Below are 15,581 nucleotides of genomic sequence, written 5' to 3' on the forward strand. Positions count from 1 at the left end.
AAGAAGAATTCTGGCCGTCTCCAGCTCGGTTCTTTGAAATCCGATCTGCCAAAGCTCTGGCCTCAGCAAGAGATGTAGGCTGTTGGTCCTTCGCTAGAGCTGCCAGATCTTTCAGAAGGCGTTTGTAAAACACTTCTCGAGCATGCAGATCCAGAATTTGCTCTCGAGTTACAGCCTCCGCAGTATTCACCCAGCATTCTACATTTCTCCCAAGTCTTGATGAAAATGCAGCATAGCTCTCTTTGCCTTTCCTCTGTGCAGTCTCTAGTCAATGGTAACAATCATCAGCTGACATAGCAAAGTGGGAACGGGCTAGCTTGTAGAAATAGTCAAAATCATCTGCAAACTCTTCAGGCACTGCACCCAGCAACTCACGAAGGTCACCCTGAGCATTAATGCACAACACACACATCCAATGCTCTTTGGCAACACGCTGGTCTTTGCAAGCACGCATGAAGATTTGAAAATATGTAAAAATATCCTTGCCCTCATGAAACGTTGGAAAAGCTTTCTTGTGGAGGTTAGGCATAACTTCTTGTGTCTGCCTCTGCTCACGAGCTTGACTCGAGCTTTCAACTCCCGTTTCAGCTTTTTTCATTCCTCACGGGCCTGATCATATCCTTCACGATTCAACCAGTCTTCCCTCATAGCTTCAAACTGTACGGTTAACATTTGCATCTGCTTGTCCAGGTAACGCTGCAAACACTTAGGAATTTCGTCATCCTCCTCATCTTCTTCCTCTTCAGCTTCTTCTTCTGCTGCAACCTCTTCTTGCCTAGGAGGTATTACACGAAGCATTTGACCAGGTGCACCCCTTTTATTTGCTCCCGCTGTAGAAGTGGCATGCTGCCCTCAGCTTCTTTGTCCTCTGTGGCTCCATTTGCCCCAGCAGTTTGGGATCTAGTTACAGGCTTCTGTGACATACTGCCACTAGCCTTAACTACCCAAAATAATAAACGGTTGTGCCAGAAATCTCTCCTAATTAATTTTTGCTGCAATGCACTTAATTACACAGTGTATTCACCAGGAGTAAGTATGGTTACGAATCCCACCACTGCCACCATGTCATGAACTCTGGCCCCAAGAGCCACGGGTTGCATGCTTCAGACCCAATTCCCACCCTTAAGGCAATTGATCTGGAACCCAGTCACCAAATTCCCCTTGTCAAGGCTGTGCAAACCAACACAAACCCTGCAAGATAGAAGATAGGCTGCCACCACCCCTTCACTGGTTCAACTCTGAGCTAGGGGAACTCAGAGCCCAGAAATAGGTAAACCAAGGATCAGTGAGACAAGAGCCAAACTTACACTCCTTGTCCAGAAACCTCTGGTAAAACAAAAATGCTTAACTCCTTGGTAGATTTGTGGTCAAATTGTCAAGGTGCTGGATTCAGAACCACCTTCCCCCTCAATGAACACACCAGGTTAATAAGAAGTAGCTTTATTAAAAATATAAGTGCACTTTAATATGTAGCAGCAAAACAATTCCTCAAAACCACACACCCAACCAAGGGTTCAGGTATAACATAGGAGAGTTCACACACACAACAGAAAATAATAAACTATCTAGCCTCATCTACTTAGAGGTAGTTGTTGATAGGTCTCATCTCTCCTCAGAGAGAATAGTATCAGGATAACAAGAAGCAGTGGAACCCCACATAGGTAACCACCCATCAAGATGGAAACCTAGGGGTACATTCAAAGGAACGTCCAGGGGGAGAACAAAGGCTAAGAGTCTCAGACCCTATACTTAAGGAAAAAGAAACCCAACAGTCCAGGATGAATTAACCAATCAGGGGCTTTCTGATGTAATCATGTTCCTGAAGCTTCTTCATTTTTTCGCACCTTGCAGGCCCCCCTCCCATCTCTGATCTCAACCTTCTCAAGCCTGCATGGCCTTGAGTACCAGGCTCCTACTGATTAGCAGAGATAAACAGGTGCTTTTGTTCAGGCCTCCCCAACTGCTTGCAGCTGGAGACGAAACTTAAAAATTTCCTCTCACAGAGGCCTGTCTCCTTCCAAGATGTAACTCCCATGGTTCCTTGTAACTGACCCATGATACACAAACCAGGTTAACAAATTCACAGAAATTTACAATTTCATGACAAGCATAATATGACAGGAATAAAACCGTGCATAAGACAGGACAGAAAAAGCATAAATAGCAAGCACTGCTGCCAGCTTTGTAGGAACCTTGTGGAGAACCAATGAGGCTCAGGATGCATCATGTCACAGCACGATGCATGAGACACCTCCAGATGAGGAGCTTGTGTATCTCACAGAGGAGATGCAAAAATTCTACTTTAGAAATTGCAGTGCTGCACAGAGAGTAGCAGCTACTTGCCCTTCCTGTTCCTATTCACAGTAAGCAAAATCTAACATCATTCTCAGTTATCACTTGAAGGCATGAAATTGATAATTTTCTCAACCAATTATGTAACAACGAAAGCCATGCCAGGAAGCTTTTGGTTTATTCCTAAAGTTTAACCTGAGGGCTGTGAGGGTTATTAATACAAATCTATTACATTATAGATACATTTGAGAGAATCAAATTAAAAAGAAACAACACTTCCTTTCCAGAGCACAGTTTCATTGATTAAGGGTGTAATTCCAGGCATGCTCCTTTGAGTACTGTAACCTGGGAGTCAAATCCTGGCTCAAACACAAATTGACAAACTGAGACATTGGGCAAACCATATCTCAGCCTCATATTCCCAAGTTAAGAAAGGGAAAAATGCCTGGCATTATTTTTGCTGGGATGAACACAGGGCTCCCACCAGCCAATCATGCAGTCTTCCAGGACACTCCATTTCATCTTCTTGCCCCAGGTTCCCTTTTCCCCCTTTAGTTGGTTAGCATTCTATGGCCACGGAGCATGCTCAGTCCTGGTTGGACTGTTTTTGGGGGGTTCCCCCCTTATTTTCTTATGTATACTTCTGCAAACCTAGGGGTTCCTTTGACCTTGCCAATACCTCCTTCTTGTTCATGGGTAGCAGTGTCACTGGAGAATGACTTTATTACTAGCACATAGAATATTAATGTTTGAACAACAGCAGCCAATATATTACGTAAATATTCTGAGGTATAATTTATTTTATATTGAGAAATATAAGAAAGCAGTTTATTTTTAATAACATGTTTTAATCATTGCTTCTTCTTTTTGTACAATGCAGAGTCAATACAGCATTTGTGCTCAGGAGGTCTTTTCTACTCCAGTTCACATGTCACAACAGGCATTGCTGTCAATGTTCAATCTGTATGACTGGTCACTTATAGTTGTAGGCAATAGGGCTTCTAGAGCTGCTAAGCAAGGAAAATAAATGCATGCATCTGAAACATTTGTTAATCAGCATTTGTACTCTACCTGAGACAAGTAATGCAATTTAAGTCCTGGTTTATAAATCAAAAACTGTTATCACACTGACTTAAATATGGTTTGAAGTGAAGCTCTCTTGAGGACTGGTCTATATGAGTTTGCAGGAAAAAGAATTAACTTAAATGTTGGTTTTTCAGTCATGAATGCACAGAACCAGTTCACACTGAATCACTCAGGAATCTATTTCAGGTGAAAGAATCACGTTTATAGAAGGATATTTGCTCTCTTGGTCCTATTACATAGTATGAGCACCAGTCTCTTAATAAATCATGCCGTCCCCATTAAGACAGTTAAAATCAGTAACTATTGAACACTTACCTCTCTCCACTCAGTAACATTCTTGGTGACTAATCAACCTCCATTTTTCAATTGATTTCAGAAGAATTAACATCTGGCCAATACTGTGCATTCTTTGAAATATATGTGACATATAAAATATTTCTCTCAAGTGCTACTCAAACTGGAATACTATTTTAAAATATCTCAATTGTACTCTCCATTTAAAAAATCAGTTGGTAAACCATATGAATTAAGGGAATATAAACTGCCTAATCAAGGAGTCTCCATGGTCCCATAAAGCAATAACGGTGCTAAAGGCAGAACATTTAATTGGCTTTACACTCCGCTGATATTTTGTAAGAAAAACATTAAACAAACAAAACACAGCATAAACTACTGCTAGGTATCACACAATAATTATCTACTAATACCATATTTGGAAGATTTATTTTATGGGAAAACTTCAGGAAAACCCTGCCAGCTTTGGAATTGTACAAAAATATACAAAAAGTATGTTAAATACTATATTTATAAAATGCTTATTTTGTGCTGCAATCAAAACATTCTTAAACAGCTATCAAGTGGACTCATTTTAAGCAGAACCAGCATACTTGTCTCCTCATGTTAGACTAAGACAAGAACAAAACTATTTCAGCCTGTCTTACTGCCAAGGTATGCTGTGTTATTTGTTGTTTGAAGAATGGATCAGAGTCATAAGCTCTTCAAACTTGCAGCAAATAACTCAGAATATTTATGTTGGACTAGAACAAAGAAGCTGAGTTTGTTTATAGAAGAATAAACATCTTGCAAAGTAGACAGAAGATTGTTGGCAGAATAATTATTTGAGTTATCTTCCTTGTGAATTAAAGGCAGCTATCGCAAATGGAAACATATGTTAGACATTTATCTTCTATTGAACTTACTAAAGAATTATGATCCTAAAAGCAGGTTTAGTTATTTAAAATTAAAATGTATTACCTGCCCCATTATGAAGGCTTCCAACAAACAATTAAAATACTCCATATTAGTAAAAAAGCAAAGCAAAATAAAACTCAATAGCCAATACAGTAGTTTTAATTCTTAATAAAACAGGAAGCACAAAACTGAAACCTCTAGAAAACCCACACTAGAATGAGAGGAAAAATAATAATACTTTATTTTTGTGAATCCTTAACCTCTTGAGAGGGCTATTTAAGCATGCTATTTAATTAACATTTGAAGAATTCACGTTAAACATTACCTGATTGAAGCTCACTATTACTAGCAGCTGGTCATTAATAACTTTTTCCTTGGTGCTATTATTTATACCTTTTACAGTATTATAAATCACCACTAACAGTAGCTCTTTACTTGCACATTGCGCACAACTGAATATTTATGCTAACAAGCAAACCAAATAATAATAATAATAATAATAATAATACTTTATTACATTTGTATACTGCCCCATAGCCAAAGCTATGAAAAGGTGGAGTATGGCAGAGAAATTTGTACATTAAAGGGAGATGCCTGCAACCCTGCAACTTTTTACCACTCCCTAAATTCTGGTTATTATGAGTTGTAGTCAACTAAGTCCTACTCAGAGCAGACCCAGTGAAATTAATGAACATAAGTTAGTCATGTCTATTAACCTCAGTGGGTCTACTCTTGTGTCAGACTAGCACTGAATGCCACCTTATGTACACAAGGCTGAAATTAGGGCTCTAGGAATGAACACACGAATGCTGCTGCTTACAGCTGGTACCCTGGAAATTTATGAACATGTTTATATTCTAGGAAGATGGTACATTAAAACTTTTTTATACTACAAAAAAGCTTCTATTCTCCATCACCTGGCTTTCTGCAACAGTACGTAATATTAATCTTTTCTTCAGTTTCATAGATCTATGAAATCCCTGAATTTTTCTCTTTGAATAATAAACAATTTTATTATATCATAGAATTAATCAAGACAACTAATTCTGTGTATTTTAATGTATATTGCAAAGCAGGTTAAAGCAAAAAGGCAGGATTGATGTTGTTTTTGGTAAAACTATTATAGGATTCCTTTTTAAAAACCCAAACTACATCTACTAAATGCCCCAGGAGGAAAGTGTTCATTGACCATGATCCAGTTTGGCTCACTCTTCTGCAGCTGTCATTTATTATAAATATATATATATCTCACACTTGTACTAAAGAAGTGATTAGCATAATGTCTAGCTTGGCCCTGAGAATCAGAAAACAGCTTTCTTCTGGCCACCCAACTAGATAGTGTCCGGCTTCTACCTCTTCAATGTTAGTTGTGCCTCACCTTGCTTCATATGGCAAATTGTGCTTCTAATACCTAGAGGAAGATTCACAAAGCCATTTCCCCGCATTGTTTTCATCCTGAGATTCCTTTTTCAGGCAATCCAACATAGATAGACTTTTGTTACCCTGGCCTTGTGAATAGCTCAATGTGTTTTCAGATCACAGACCATTATCTACTTGGAAGTCCTTAGATGTGCTTGGCATACTTTAGACATATTCTTCAAGTAGCATTTTAGTATACAAATACGTTTTATACAGTTCAATTTCTTTTCTCCTGAATCCCAGATTTCCCTTGCTTTTATCTAGTCTTATACAATATTTTCTGTGTTTTAGCTCTGTGAAGTGCCAAGCTATTAATACTACTGAAAATATATATATTGCCAATCATAAGAACTTAAGAGCTTTTTAAAAAACCCTTCTTCTGTATCACATTTTAAATTTAACATGGTAAATAATACTGAACCCTGGAATATAACATACAAAGTGTGGAAAGCACAAAAGTTGTCATAATTTGCAAGCGTACACCTTTTTTTTAAAAAAAAATCAGTGCTCCATATAGTGCCAAATGATTATGTCTTTTAAAGAAGAAAGTATCTTAATTAGCAAGTGCTGCATATATTTATACCCATAGTTTTAAACTTTTAGGGTTTACAAACCCAAACTTTAAATAAAGCCAGAAAGAACACTTGTTGAAATTGTAGCAGTCCTACATACATGGCAGCACCAACTACTAGTAAATCTTCCATAGGCAAGTGAAAGCAGTGCTGCTTAGCAAGACTTTTGGCCACAGATAGGTAAGCTTGGCTGAGCTGACACCATTCATTGTTTTTTCCCAGCCTGTATAGGCTTAGATAGACACAGGCCAGTGTTTCAGCAACATCACCCCCATACTCCAGAACTGCCACTCTAAATAATTTCCTAACTTTCAAGAGAAAAACAAAATGGTCTGCGTGGGCACGCACAAAAGAGGTTACTTTAATAAAAGGAAGCCTGAAAAGCTTCAGTGTGTACACAAATCATCACATGCAGCCCTCTGAGTCTTAGCTAGTATTTTAAAAAGTATTTTTATTGTGATTTGAATTAGTTGAGAAGAGAGTGTATCAGTACTGTGAACCAATAGTTGGGAGCAATTACTATGTAGTAAGAAAGTATATTTATATGCATATGTCAATTGTGACAGATGGGATTCTATTATAACCTGCCCTCTTAAAAATGTGTTAGAAATGAATCAATCATTCAAGTACATACACATTTGAATGCGTATTTGAAATCTTAGTGGAGGCAACCTTCATCCAGGAAAAAGGATTCATGAAAGATCTGGAGAGGAACAGAATTGTGGAAGTTAGCAGAAAAAACAAATACACAATTCAATTAGTCATTAAGAAAAGAATGTGCACTTCTGACATATGAGTTGCAATTAAAATTAGTTGTAACAAGTTTAACTATATTTTAAACAAATAAGGCAGTTGAGTTTCTTTGATAACCTGCATATGAAATACCTAAACAACATTATTTTAGCTTATAAGGGCAAAAATAAATATACTCAATATCCAATATGTCATCCATGTAAAAAGTAAATTCACCTTTTCTTTTTTGCAGTAGTTGTGAATTTAATTATACAGGTCCTGCCAGGAAACCTGTTTCAAATCAGAAATGAAGGTAAAATTTGTGATGATTTTATCAATATCGTATGTTCAGTGTCAGACCATTGTCTGGCTGGTAAAGTTGATAAAACAAGAAAACGTTTGTAAGTATAACATATATAGTAGTGAAGCTTACTATCCAGTTCTAACAGCTGTGTCTAGACATTCAATACTGGGCAAAAACCTGAATGCAAGAAACTGAATGTATTGGTCGTTTGCTGGAGGGAGCACTCACTTTAAGCAAACCTCTAGAATTCCCAATTGGCAGAACAGGAAACAAAGCTCTGGAACTTACTCCCAAGTACTTAAGAGAATCTAATGTGCAGAAGAAGGTCCAGCAAGCATGGATTGTATTTTCTCTGCAGTGCTGGATAGAATCCATCACCATACATGTATGTGTGCATGCACACATGTACATGCATGCATGCGCGCGCACACACACAAACACAGAGGAATGTGCACACAAGTCTGTCTTAGATGCTGCAGTGAGTAAAGAAATATTTGCATGTATTAGAGCTCCATGTGCATGTTGGTGTGCATGCATGTCCAAGCAGTCTACAGATCAGTAGGAGGGAGTCTGCTTTCCAGCATGATCAAAACTATTCCATATATTAGAAATATCAAAATAGTCTACTAAATGTCAAACACTAGGTAACAGAAAAGAAACAAGATTGATATTCAAGACAACCAACAAGGTCAAATAAGAAATAATTCTATTTCCTTCTCAGACAGAAAATAAATCACACCAAACATTTTTATAAAAAACAAATGTGAGATCTGAAAATCAGCTTGGTACCTGATACCATGCCATAATTCTTTGTTATGTGAAAATAATACCAGATGAAGCCCCTCTTGGCTGAAACCCATCTTCTGCAGTTGAAGGTTCAACTCTTCTGCAAATATTGAGCAACCATTCTTTTTCTTGGGTCTGTTTAGCTTGAATGCTCGAATGCTCATGTTCCGTATTAATTGAATTGCATTTTTAAAATTAGAAACTTACATATAACTTATGGTTGTTTTCAACCACAGGTAGAAAAAATAGGACAAAATAACCTAGGATCACTTCAGAAATAAAGTATTTTCATACCAAATGTGTCCTAGTACTGATCCCAAGACATTTGGGGCACATTAAGGGTAGAACTACACATTTCATGTAGCTCCATACTATTTTTAGGGATGCAATGCATCTGCTGAAACCACAATTTGACAACAAAGAGGGGCTTAACCTTTTCCTATCATGATATTTTTATGATAAAAATTACAGCACCTCAGCTGCTTTACCCTCACTGACAAAAATATAGGTACAGGAATATTAATTTTATTCAGCTGCTGTGGGGTGTGAGTTGGTGTGTTGGTGGTACAAGGATTTAAAAAACTACAGGTCAGGTACCAGAGAATAAATGCATTTAAATGATACAGCATTTCATTGGGTATTTGAATTATAGTTACAGGCGCTCTGGTGTGTTTAGGAACAAAGGAATGATTCCCTGGATTACCCACTAAGACAGAACTACTAAACTGAAACTCAGTTTGCTTGTAAAATAATGTCAATATACTTTATTTCGTATAGTCATAGTACATTCTTCTCATACATCTCCAGAACAGAAAGTTTGTCACCTTGATTTTATCTGTTCTTTACCTTCCAAACCATTATTCTTGACTCAAAAAAAGACCAACTCCGAAGTCTCGCAAACTGCGTAACATAATGGGACTGGGATAAATTCTCTGGCACTGTCAGAAATATGGATTCTTAATGCCTACATTGGCTCTCATCTGAAATCTTGCTAACTTACCTGGGACACAGGTATAGATGAGGTGGTGACAACTGCAGGATTGGCCATGACTGTGAAAGAACCAAGCCCCTCCCTCAGAAATGGAAACATTACTCTTCCATTCACAGCAAATCTGCATATATCAACCCACTAAAATTTAAATCCTCAGAGAAGCATTTAGCTCTAGAAACAGTGAGAGCTGGCCATCTTCTGAAGTGATGGGACAAGCAGGTATTCCTTGACAAGGAGTTCCAGAGCTAGAGTCAGACACTGAGAAGATCCGTTCTGAAGTCCCAGCCAAATGCAATTCAGATGTTGATAGAACATTTGTGGTTTTACAGATGCTGGCTCCAAGTCATTTAGGACTTTGTAGGTCATAATCAACTCTTTGAATTATGCTTAGAAAAGGACATTGTGATGTAGGTATATAGAAGCCACAACACAGTTACAGGGCCCAAAACCATACAAGTGAAGCCTACCACTTGCCTAACTGATCCTTGCCCATCGTGGCTCCTTATGAGCTGCAGAGAGAAATTGGGCAAGGGGATTAAAGCGGTGGTAAACGCATCCTTGAAAGAGGGTGTGATGCCATCAGCCTTCAAGGAGGCAATTGTAAAGCCCATCTTGAAGAAGCCCTCCTTGGATCCCCAAGTTTTCAATAACTTTCGCCCAATTTCGAACCTACCATTCTTGGGCAAGGTCGCTGAGCGAGTGGTGGCCAACCAGTTGTCGACACACTTGGATGAAACGGATTACTTGGATCCATACCAATCGGGTTTCAGGACTGGTCACGGAACTGAAACAGCCTTGGTCGCTCTGGTAGATGATATGAGGAGGGCACTAGATAGGGGAGAATTCACCTTTCTTGTCCTCCTCGATCTCTCAGCGGCTTTTGATACTGTTGACCACAGTATCCTTTTACATCGCCTGGAGGGATTGGGAATTGGAGGCACTGTATTACAGTGGTTCCGTTCCTTTCTCTCCGATAGGTACCAACAGGTAGCATTGGGGGAGGAGGTATCAGACCCTTGGCCTCTCAATTGTGGTGTGCCACAGGGCTCTATCCTCTCTCCCATGCTATTTAACATTTATATGAAGCCGCTGGGGACAATCATTAGGAGATTTGGGCTGCAGTGTCACCAATATGCGGATGATACTCAGCTCTATCTCTCATTTAAATCTTCACCAGAGTTGGCTGTGGAGACCTTGTCCAAGTGCCTGGAATCCGTGAGTGGATGGATGGGAAGGAACAAGCTGAAGTTGAACCCCGATAAGACCGAGGTGCTGCTCGTGGGGGACAAGAGAAGGTTGGGAGATGCTGACCTGAAGTTCAGTGGGGTGAGTCTACCCCTAAAGGACCAGGTCTGCAACCTTGGGGTTGTGCTTGATTCCAGGCTGTCCATGGAGGCTCAGATTTCGGCAGTGAGCTGGGCAGCCTGGTATCAACTACACCTCATACGAAGGCTGCAACCCTACCTTCCTGTTCATCAGCTCCCACTGGTAGTACACGCTCTGGTCACCTCTCAATTGGATTACTGTAATGCGCTCTACATGGGGTTACCCTTGAAAACGGTCCGGAAACTACAACTTATACAAAACGTGGCGGCTCGACTACTTACGAATAGTCGCCGCCGGGATCACATCACACCAGTGTTGTTCAATCTACACTGGCTTCCAGTTGTCTTCCGGGCCCAATTCAAGGTGTTGGTATTAACCTTTAAATCCCTATACGGTTTCGGCCCAGTTTATCTAAAGGAGCGCCTTCAATGCCACCAATTATGCCGCCCGACAAGATCAGCCACACAGGGCCTTCTCTCAATCCCGCTGACAAAAACAGCTAGATTGGCGGGAACTAGAGAGGGCATTCTCAGTGGCAGCCCCCACCCTCTGGAACTCCCTCCCACAAGATCTCCGGCACGCCTCTTCCCTAAATGTATTTCGTAAAGCCTTAAAGACCTGGCTCTTTCAACAGGCCTTTGGGATTTCCGGGGAGGGTTAACTTCTATGACTGAAATGCCTCTTACCCTGCACTAGTATTGTTGTTGCTGCTGTATTGTTTATATATTGTATTAATGTATTTTATCGCATTGTGTTTTAACTGTTTACATGTATGTCGCCTAGAGTGGCCATCAGCCAGATAGGCGACACATAAATTAAAATTTATTATTATTATTTAAGTATGTTCCATCATTAACAGAAAAGCACAAAAGCCTAGCACTGTAAACCACAGAAGGTGGTTACAAACAGATGCAAGAAGATTCAACAGTTTAAAAATTCTACTTCCTGAATGGGTCCACTCAGCAATATAGAATGACCCTAAAGGTTGAACTATTGTTTTCAGGCAAAACCAGGAGAGCAGCAAAGACCCCCCTCCCCTGACAAAACAAATACTGTGCCATGGGCTATATTCAATCCATTCCTCCCTAATTTTAATCAGAGTGCTATAAAATTTTGTCCACCTTTTCTCTCATAAGAAAAAGACTATGTTTACAAAAGGTTAAGATGTCTGCGCTATAATACACAAATATATGTGCTCCATAACTGAAATTGCAAAATCAACTTTGGTAAAGAACATCCCTATTTTTAAAGATATATTTAAAATAATCCAATTTCAACTCCTTAGCTACTTAAGTGTAAATTGGCCTCTTTTGGCCCATAAGCAACTTGCCTACCCTCACATCACAGAAGGTATAAAATATTCATAGAAAAATGTTCCCTAGAGAAAATAGTCTTGCCTGATGCAGATGGCTGAGACTTCCTCTCCCACAGAGGGAATATCTCCACCTCTTCCTCTCCCCTTTGGATCCAACTATTGTAAAGATTGGGTGGAACCAAAGTCCACATGACCATGGAAGAATCTGCTTCCATTGGATTCCTACCTCTTACTACTGGGAACTGACTGGACAAACTATTTCCCCTTCAGTCCCACTTTCCCAAAGTGGCATAACTGAAAAACCTCAGCTACATGCAATAATCAAAAAGTCATTAGATGCCAATGGGAACATTTCCCCCCCAGCAACAGCAGGTGCTGGCAAATTTGGTTGGGGCCATAAGACAGGAACAGCAGCTCTTATGAGATATCATATTTATATTTCCATTTATATTTCAATTTATAGACCACTTAAAAGACATGAAAAGTGGAGCTTGGGTGCTGAGATGAATGGAACTGAGATAGGTCAAATTCTGTCCCCAGCTGTCTAGCTGTGCTCATGGCTAGTACTATTAAGCATTCCAGCTTCTATCATATGATATTCAGGGGGAGTTGAAGGGGATAATACATCCAACTGCCTTTGACATCCTCAACCTTTTGTACTCCCATTAAGTGATGGGTACAGTTGGCCAACAGGTATGTTATGAAAGTGGGCATTAAGAGTTATTTTATAAAGTTAGGAAACTGTTGAGGTTTAGGAAGCTCACACTGCTATTAACACATTTAACTGAGTCCCACAATTAATGATAAATTAATTTATGGCTGAACTATACGGTCAGATATTTCACATGGTCCAGTCCTCCCTAGATAGCACCTTTATTGGGAGACAGCACATTTGAATTGTTCCCCTGTAAAATATTCCCTGGATAAGGAAAGCATTTCAGAGAGAAGGGTTCAAGCCTAGCCTTCATCTTACTTCATCATACTAGTTTCTATGTGCTGCATTTACGTATTCAATTATTTCAGTAAGTCTAACACTTTTTTGAAATGTAAAGTCTTCTTCCATTAACTACATTTCTTTAAAAGTTATGTGAACATTAAATAGCAGGTGTTATTTTAAAGATGTTGATGGCACTATTATGGCTACAGGCGGTTAGCTACTACTGATGAAGAAGCAGCTCATATCACTTAAAAATTATTGGCGCAAGTCTGACTTGGGTCAAAAGCAGACAACCTTAGCTGCAGGAAATTGTAGAGTAAATACTGAGAAAGTTCAGCAAATCAGAAATTAAAGCTCAAGCAGCAATGTGTTACAAATTAAGACCTCAAACATTTTCATAATGTTACTTCATTTGCTGGTGCCATTTCCACAAGAACTACCAGTGCCAGACAATCTTTTCAACAATAAAATACTTAACATTACAGACATTTGTATGCTCATATTCATTTGCTCATATTGGGAATTTCTTAGAAGTTCAATGTGGGCATCTCAAACTCACAACTAATTTAACATTCAACTTTATTTGCTAATGACAACTTACAATATAAGGGAGTGTATCTGCCTTTGTAATTTTAGCCATTTCTTGTGTGTGTGTGCGTGTACAGATTTTTATAGAGCAGTAATAAATATAATTCTTCACCTGCATTGCCTAAGAAAATAATGAAAAAATAAATTGCGAGATAGACCTACAGAGATTTTAACTGAACTGGTAGTATGACACATATACGTGTCTATAACATTCTAATTTGTCCATGCCCAGCTAAGTCAGCTTCTGCAAAATTTGAAGTGGAAAGCTAGTTTTGAAGATAGCAATCTTGTTTCTAATTGATTTGGGAGTGTTAAGGCAATACCCGCTGATTATGCAAAACTGCTGCTAAACTACAATGATTTTATCACATGTTGAATTGCACAACTAAAGCCACTGAGATGCAAAAATTTTGTTCTGATCCCCCACAAATAATTTCCCATAGATAATTTCCCATTGTGGCTAACGTGGCTCTCCAGATGTTGCTGAACTACAACTCCCATTATTTCTGGTCATTGGCGTTGCTGACTGGGGCTGATGGGAGATGTAGTTAGGCAACAACTGGATGGATACAGTTAAACATCTCTGCCACAGAAGCACATAAACAAAAACAACAACACCTATATTATACAGCCACAAGAGTGGCTGTATACTATAGCCAGCATGAATGTTTCACATTCCACAATGTTAAATTGAAAATACCCCCTATGCCATTCTGATGCGTCCCATAAGCTCATTTCAGAACAAAACCTTATAAAACTTATAGTCCCAAACTCAGAAACACTTCCTTAACAAACCTCTCAATTTTCATGGCGATAAACAAAAGAGTCAGAAAGAATCAAGAATTCAAATTCTAAAGAGAGAGAGAAAAAAAACCAGAGCCCTTTTGGACTTTTTTCTCCGAGTTCTCATAATCTGTTGACATTCATTAAAAATCAGCCATGTTCACAGTGTATCTGTAACCCTGTTACTGACTTTGCCCAATACTCTGAACTTCATCTTCTGCAGTTTAAAAGTTAAAATATGCCTGCCTGATTTTTAATTAATTTAAGAAATTTTGGCTTGAACTCAATGATAATGTCGGGCATGCTCAGTAAGAACCAACTGTCAGTGTTCTAAAAGCCTCACAGCTGCTGGGCTTGCCTAATCAGGGGGACACACCCACTCACCCACTCACTTATTTCACTTGAGACACAGAGAATCCTGGGAAGTGTAGTTTGTGAAGGGTGCTGAGGGGAGACAGAGCTCCAGTGGCCAGAGTGGTATAACAGTCAGCCAATCTGATTGAAGGTCTGTGAGGGGAACACAGCGTCTCACAGAATCATAGAGTTGGAAGGGGCCTATAAGACCACTGAGTCTCTCCTAGCAACTCTCAGCACCTTTCACTAACTACACTTCCCAGGATTCTTTGAGAAAAGCCATGACTGTCCAAAGTGAAATAAAGGTATGGTGTGGATGTGGCCAGGGACAGCTTTGGTTTAAATTTGGGTAGGAGGCTACATGTGTATACTGTAAAATAAAAAGGTGGGGGAAACGCTGGAAAGCAATGATACTGTTCAAAATGCTTTCCTTTTGGAAAGGAAAGGGGCTTCCCCTCTGCCCAGTGCCCATCCACCCAATCTCCTCTCCTGTCCCTCCCCCAGGTCAGTATTGGACTACAACCTGAGAGACCAGGGTTCGAATCCCCACACAGCCATGAAGCTCACTGGGTGACCTTGGGCCAGTCACTGCCTCTTAACCTCAGAGGAAGGCAATGGTAAAACCACTTCCAAATACCATTTTCCATGAAAATCCTATCCATAGGGTCGCCATAAGTCGGGTTCGTCTTGAAGGCAGTCCACTGCCATTTTCAAACATGATTGTGCAGAAATAAATCCCATGGAACTCAAAAAGTATGCAACTGATCAAACCCACCCTCCCTTTCCCTCCCTCCTATCCCCTCCCTCTTGCTCCTCCCCCTCCCCTCCCCTCCCCTCCTCTCCCCCTTCCCATGGTCAGTTTTACCTATCTTAAGCATGATTGCACGGGAGTAAATACCACTGAA

General features: G+C 39.6%; 1 protein-coding gene across 10 annotated transcripts in view; it reads right to left on the reverse strand.

The window, feature by feature from the left end:
• The window catches only part of CTNND2 (catenin delta 2), a 1,018,171-nt gene that overhangs the window by 299,696 nt on the left and 702,894 nt on the right, over positions 1-15,581 (reverse strand). For 6 of the 10 annotated variants that reach the window (XR_009758379.1, XM_061589265.1, XM_061589223.1 and 3 more), the window contains 2 exons: positions 7,530-7,583; positions 7,195-7,263 (listed from right to left, as the gene is read on the reverse strand). The exons of 3 other annotated variants lie outside the window; for them this stretch is intronic. Coding sequence is in view for 6 of the 7 variants with exons in the window: in XM_061589265.1 (XP_061445249.1) it covers positions 7,195-7,263; positions 7,530-7,583 (123 nt within the window). In the remaining variant the exon portion in view is untranslated. The remainder of the gene's footprint in view (positions 1-7,194; positions 7,264-7,529; positions 7,584-15,581) is intronic. One more of the 10 variants, XM_061589232.1, reaches the window with a different exon arrangement.

Source organism: Rhineura floridana, chromosome 1 (genome assembly GCF_030035675.1).
Source record: "Rhineura floridana isolate rRhiFlo1 chromosome 1, rRhiFlo1.hap2, whole genome shotgun sequence".
NCBI classification, from domain to species: domain Eukaryota; kingdom Metazoa; phylum Chordata; class Lepidosauria; order Squamata; family Rhineuridae; genus Rhineura; species Rhineura floridana.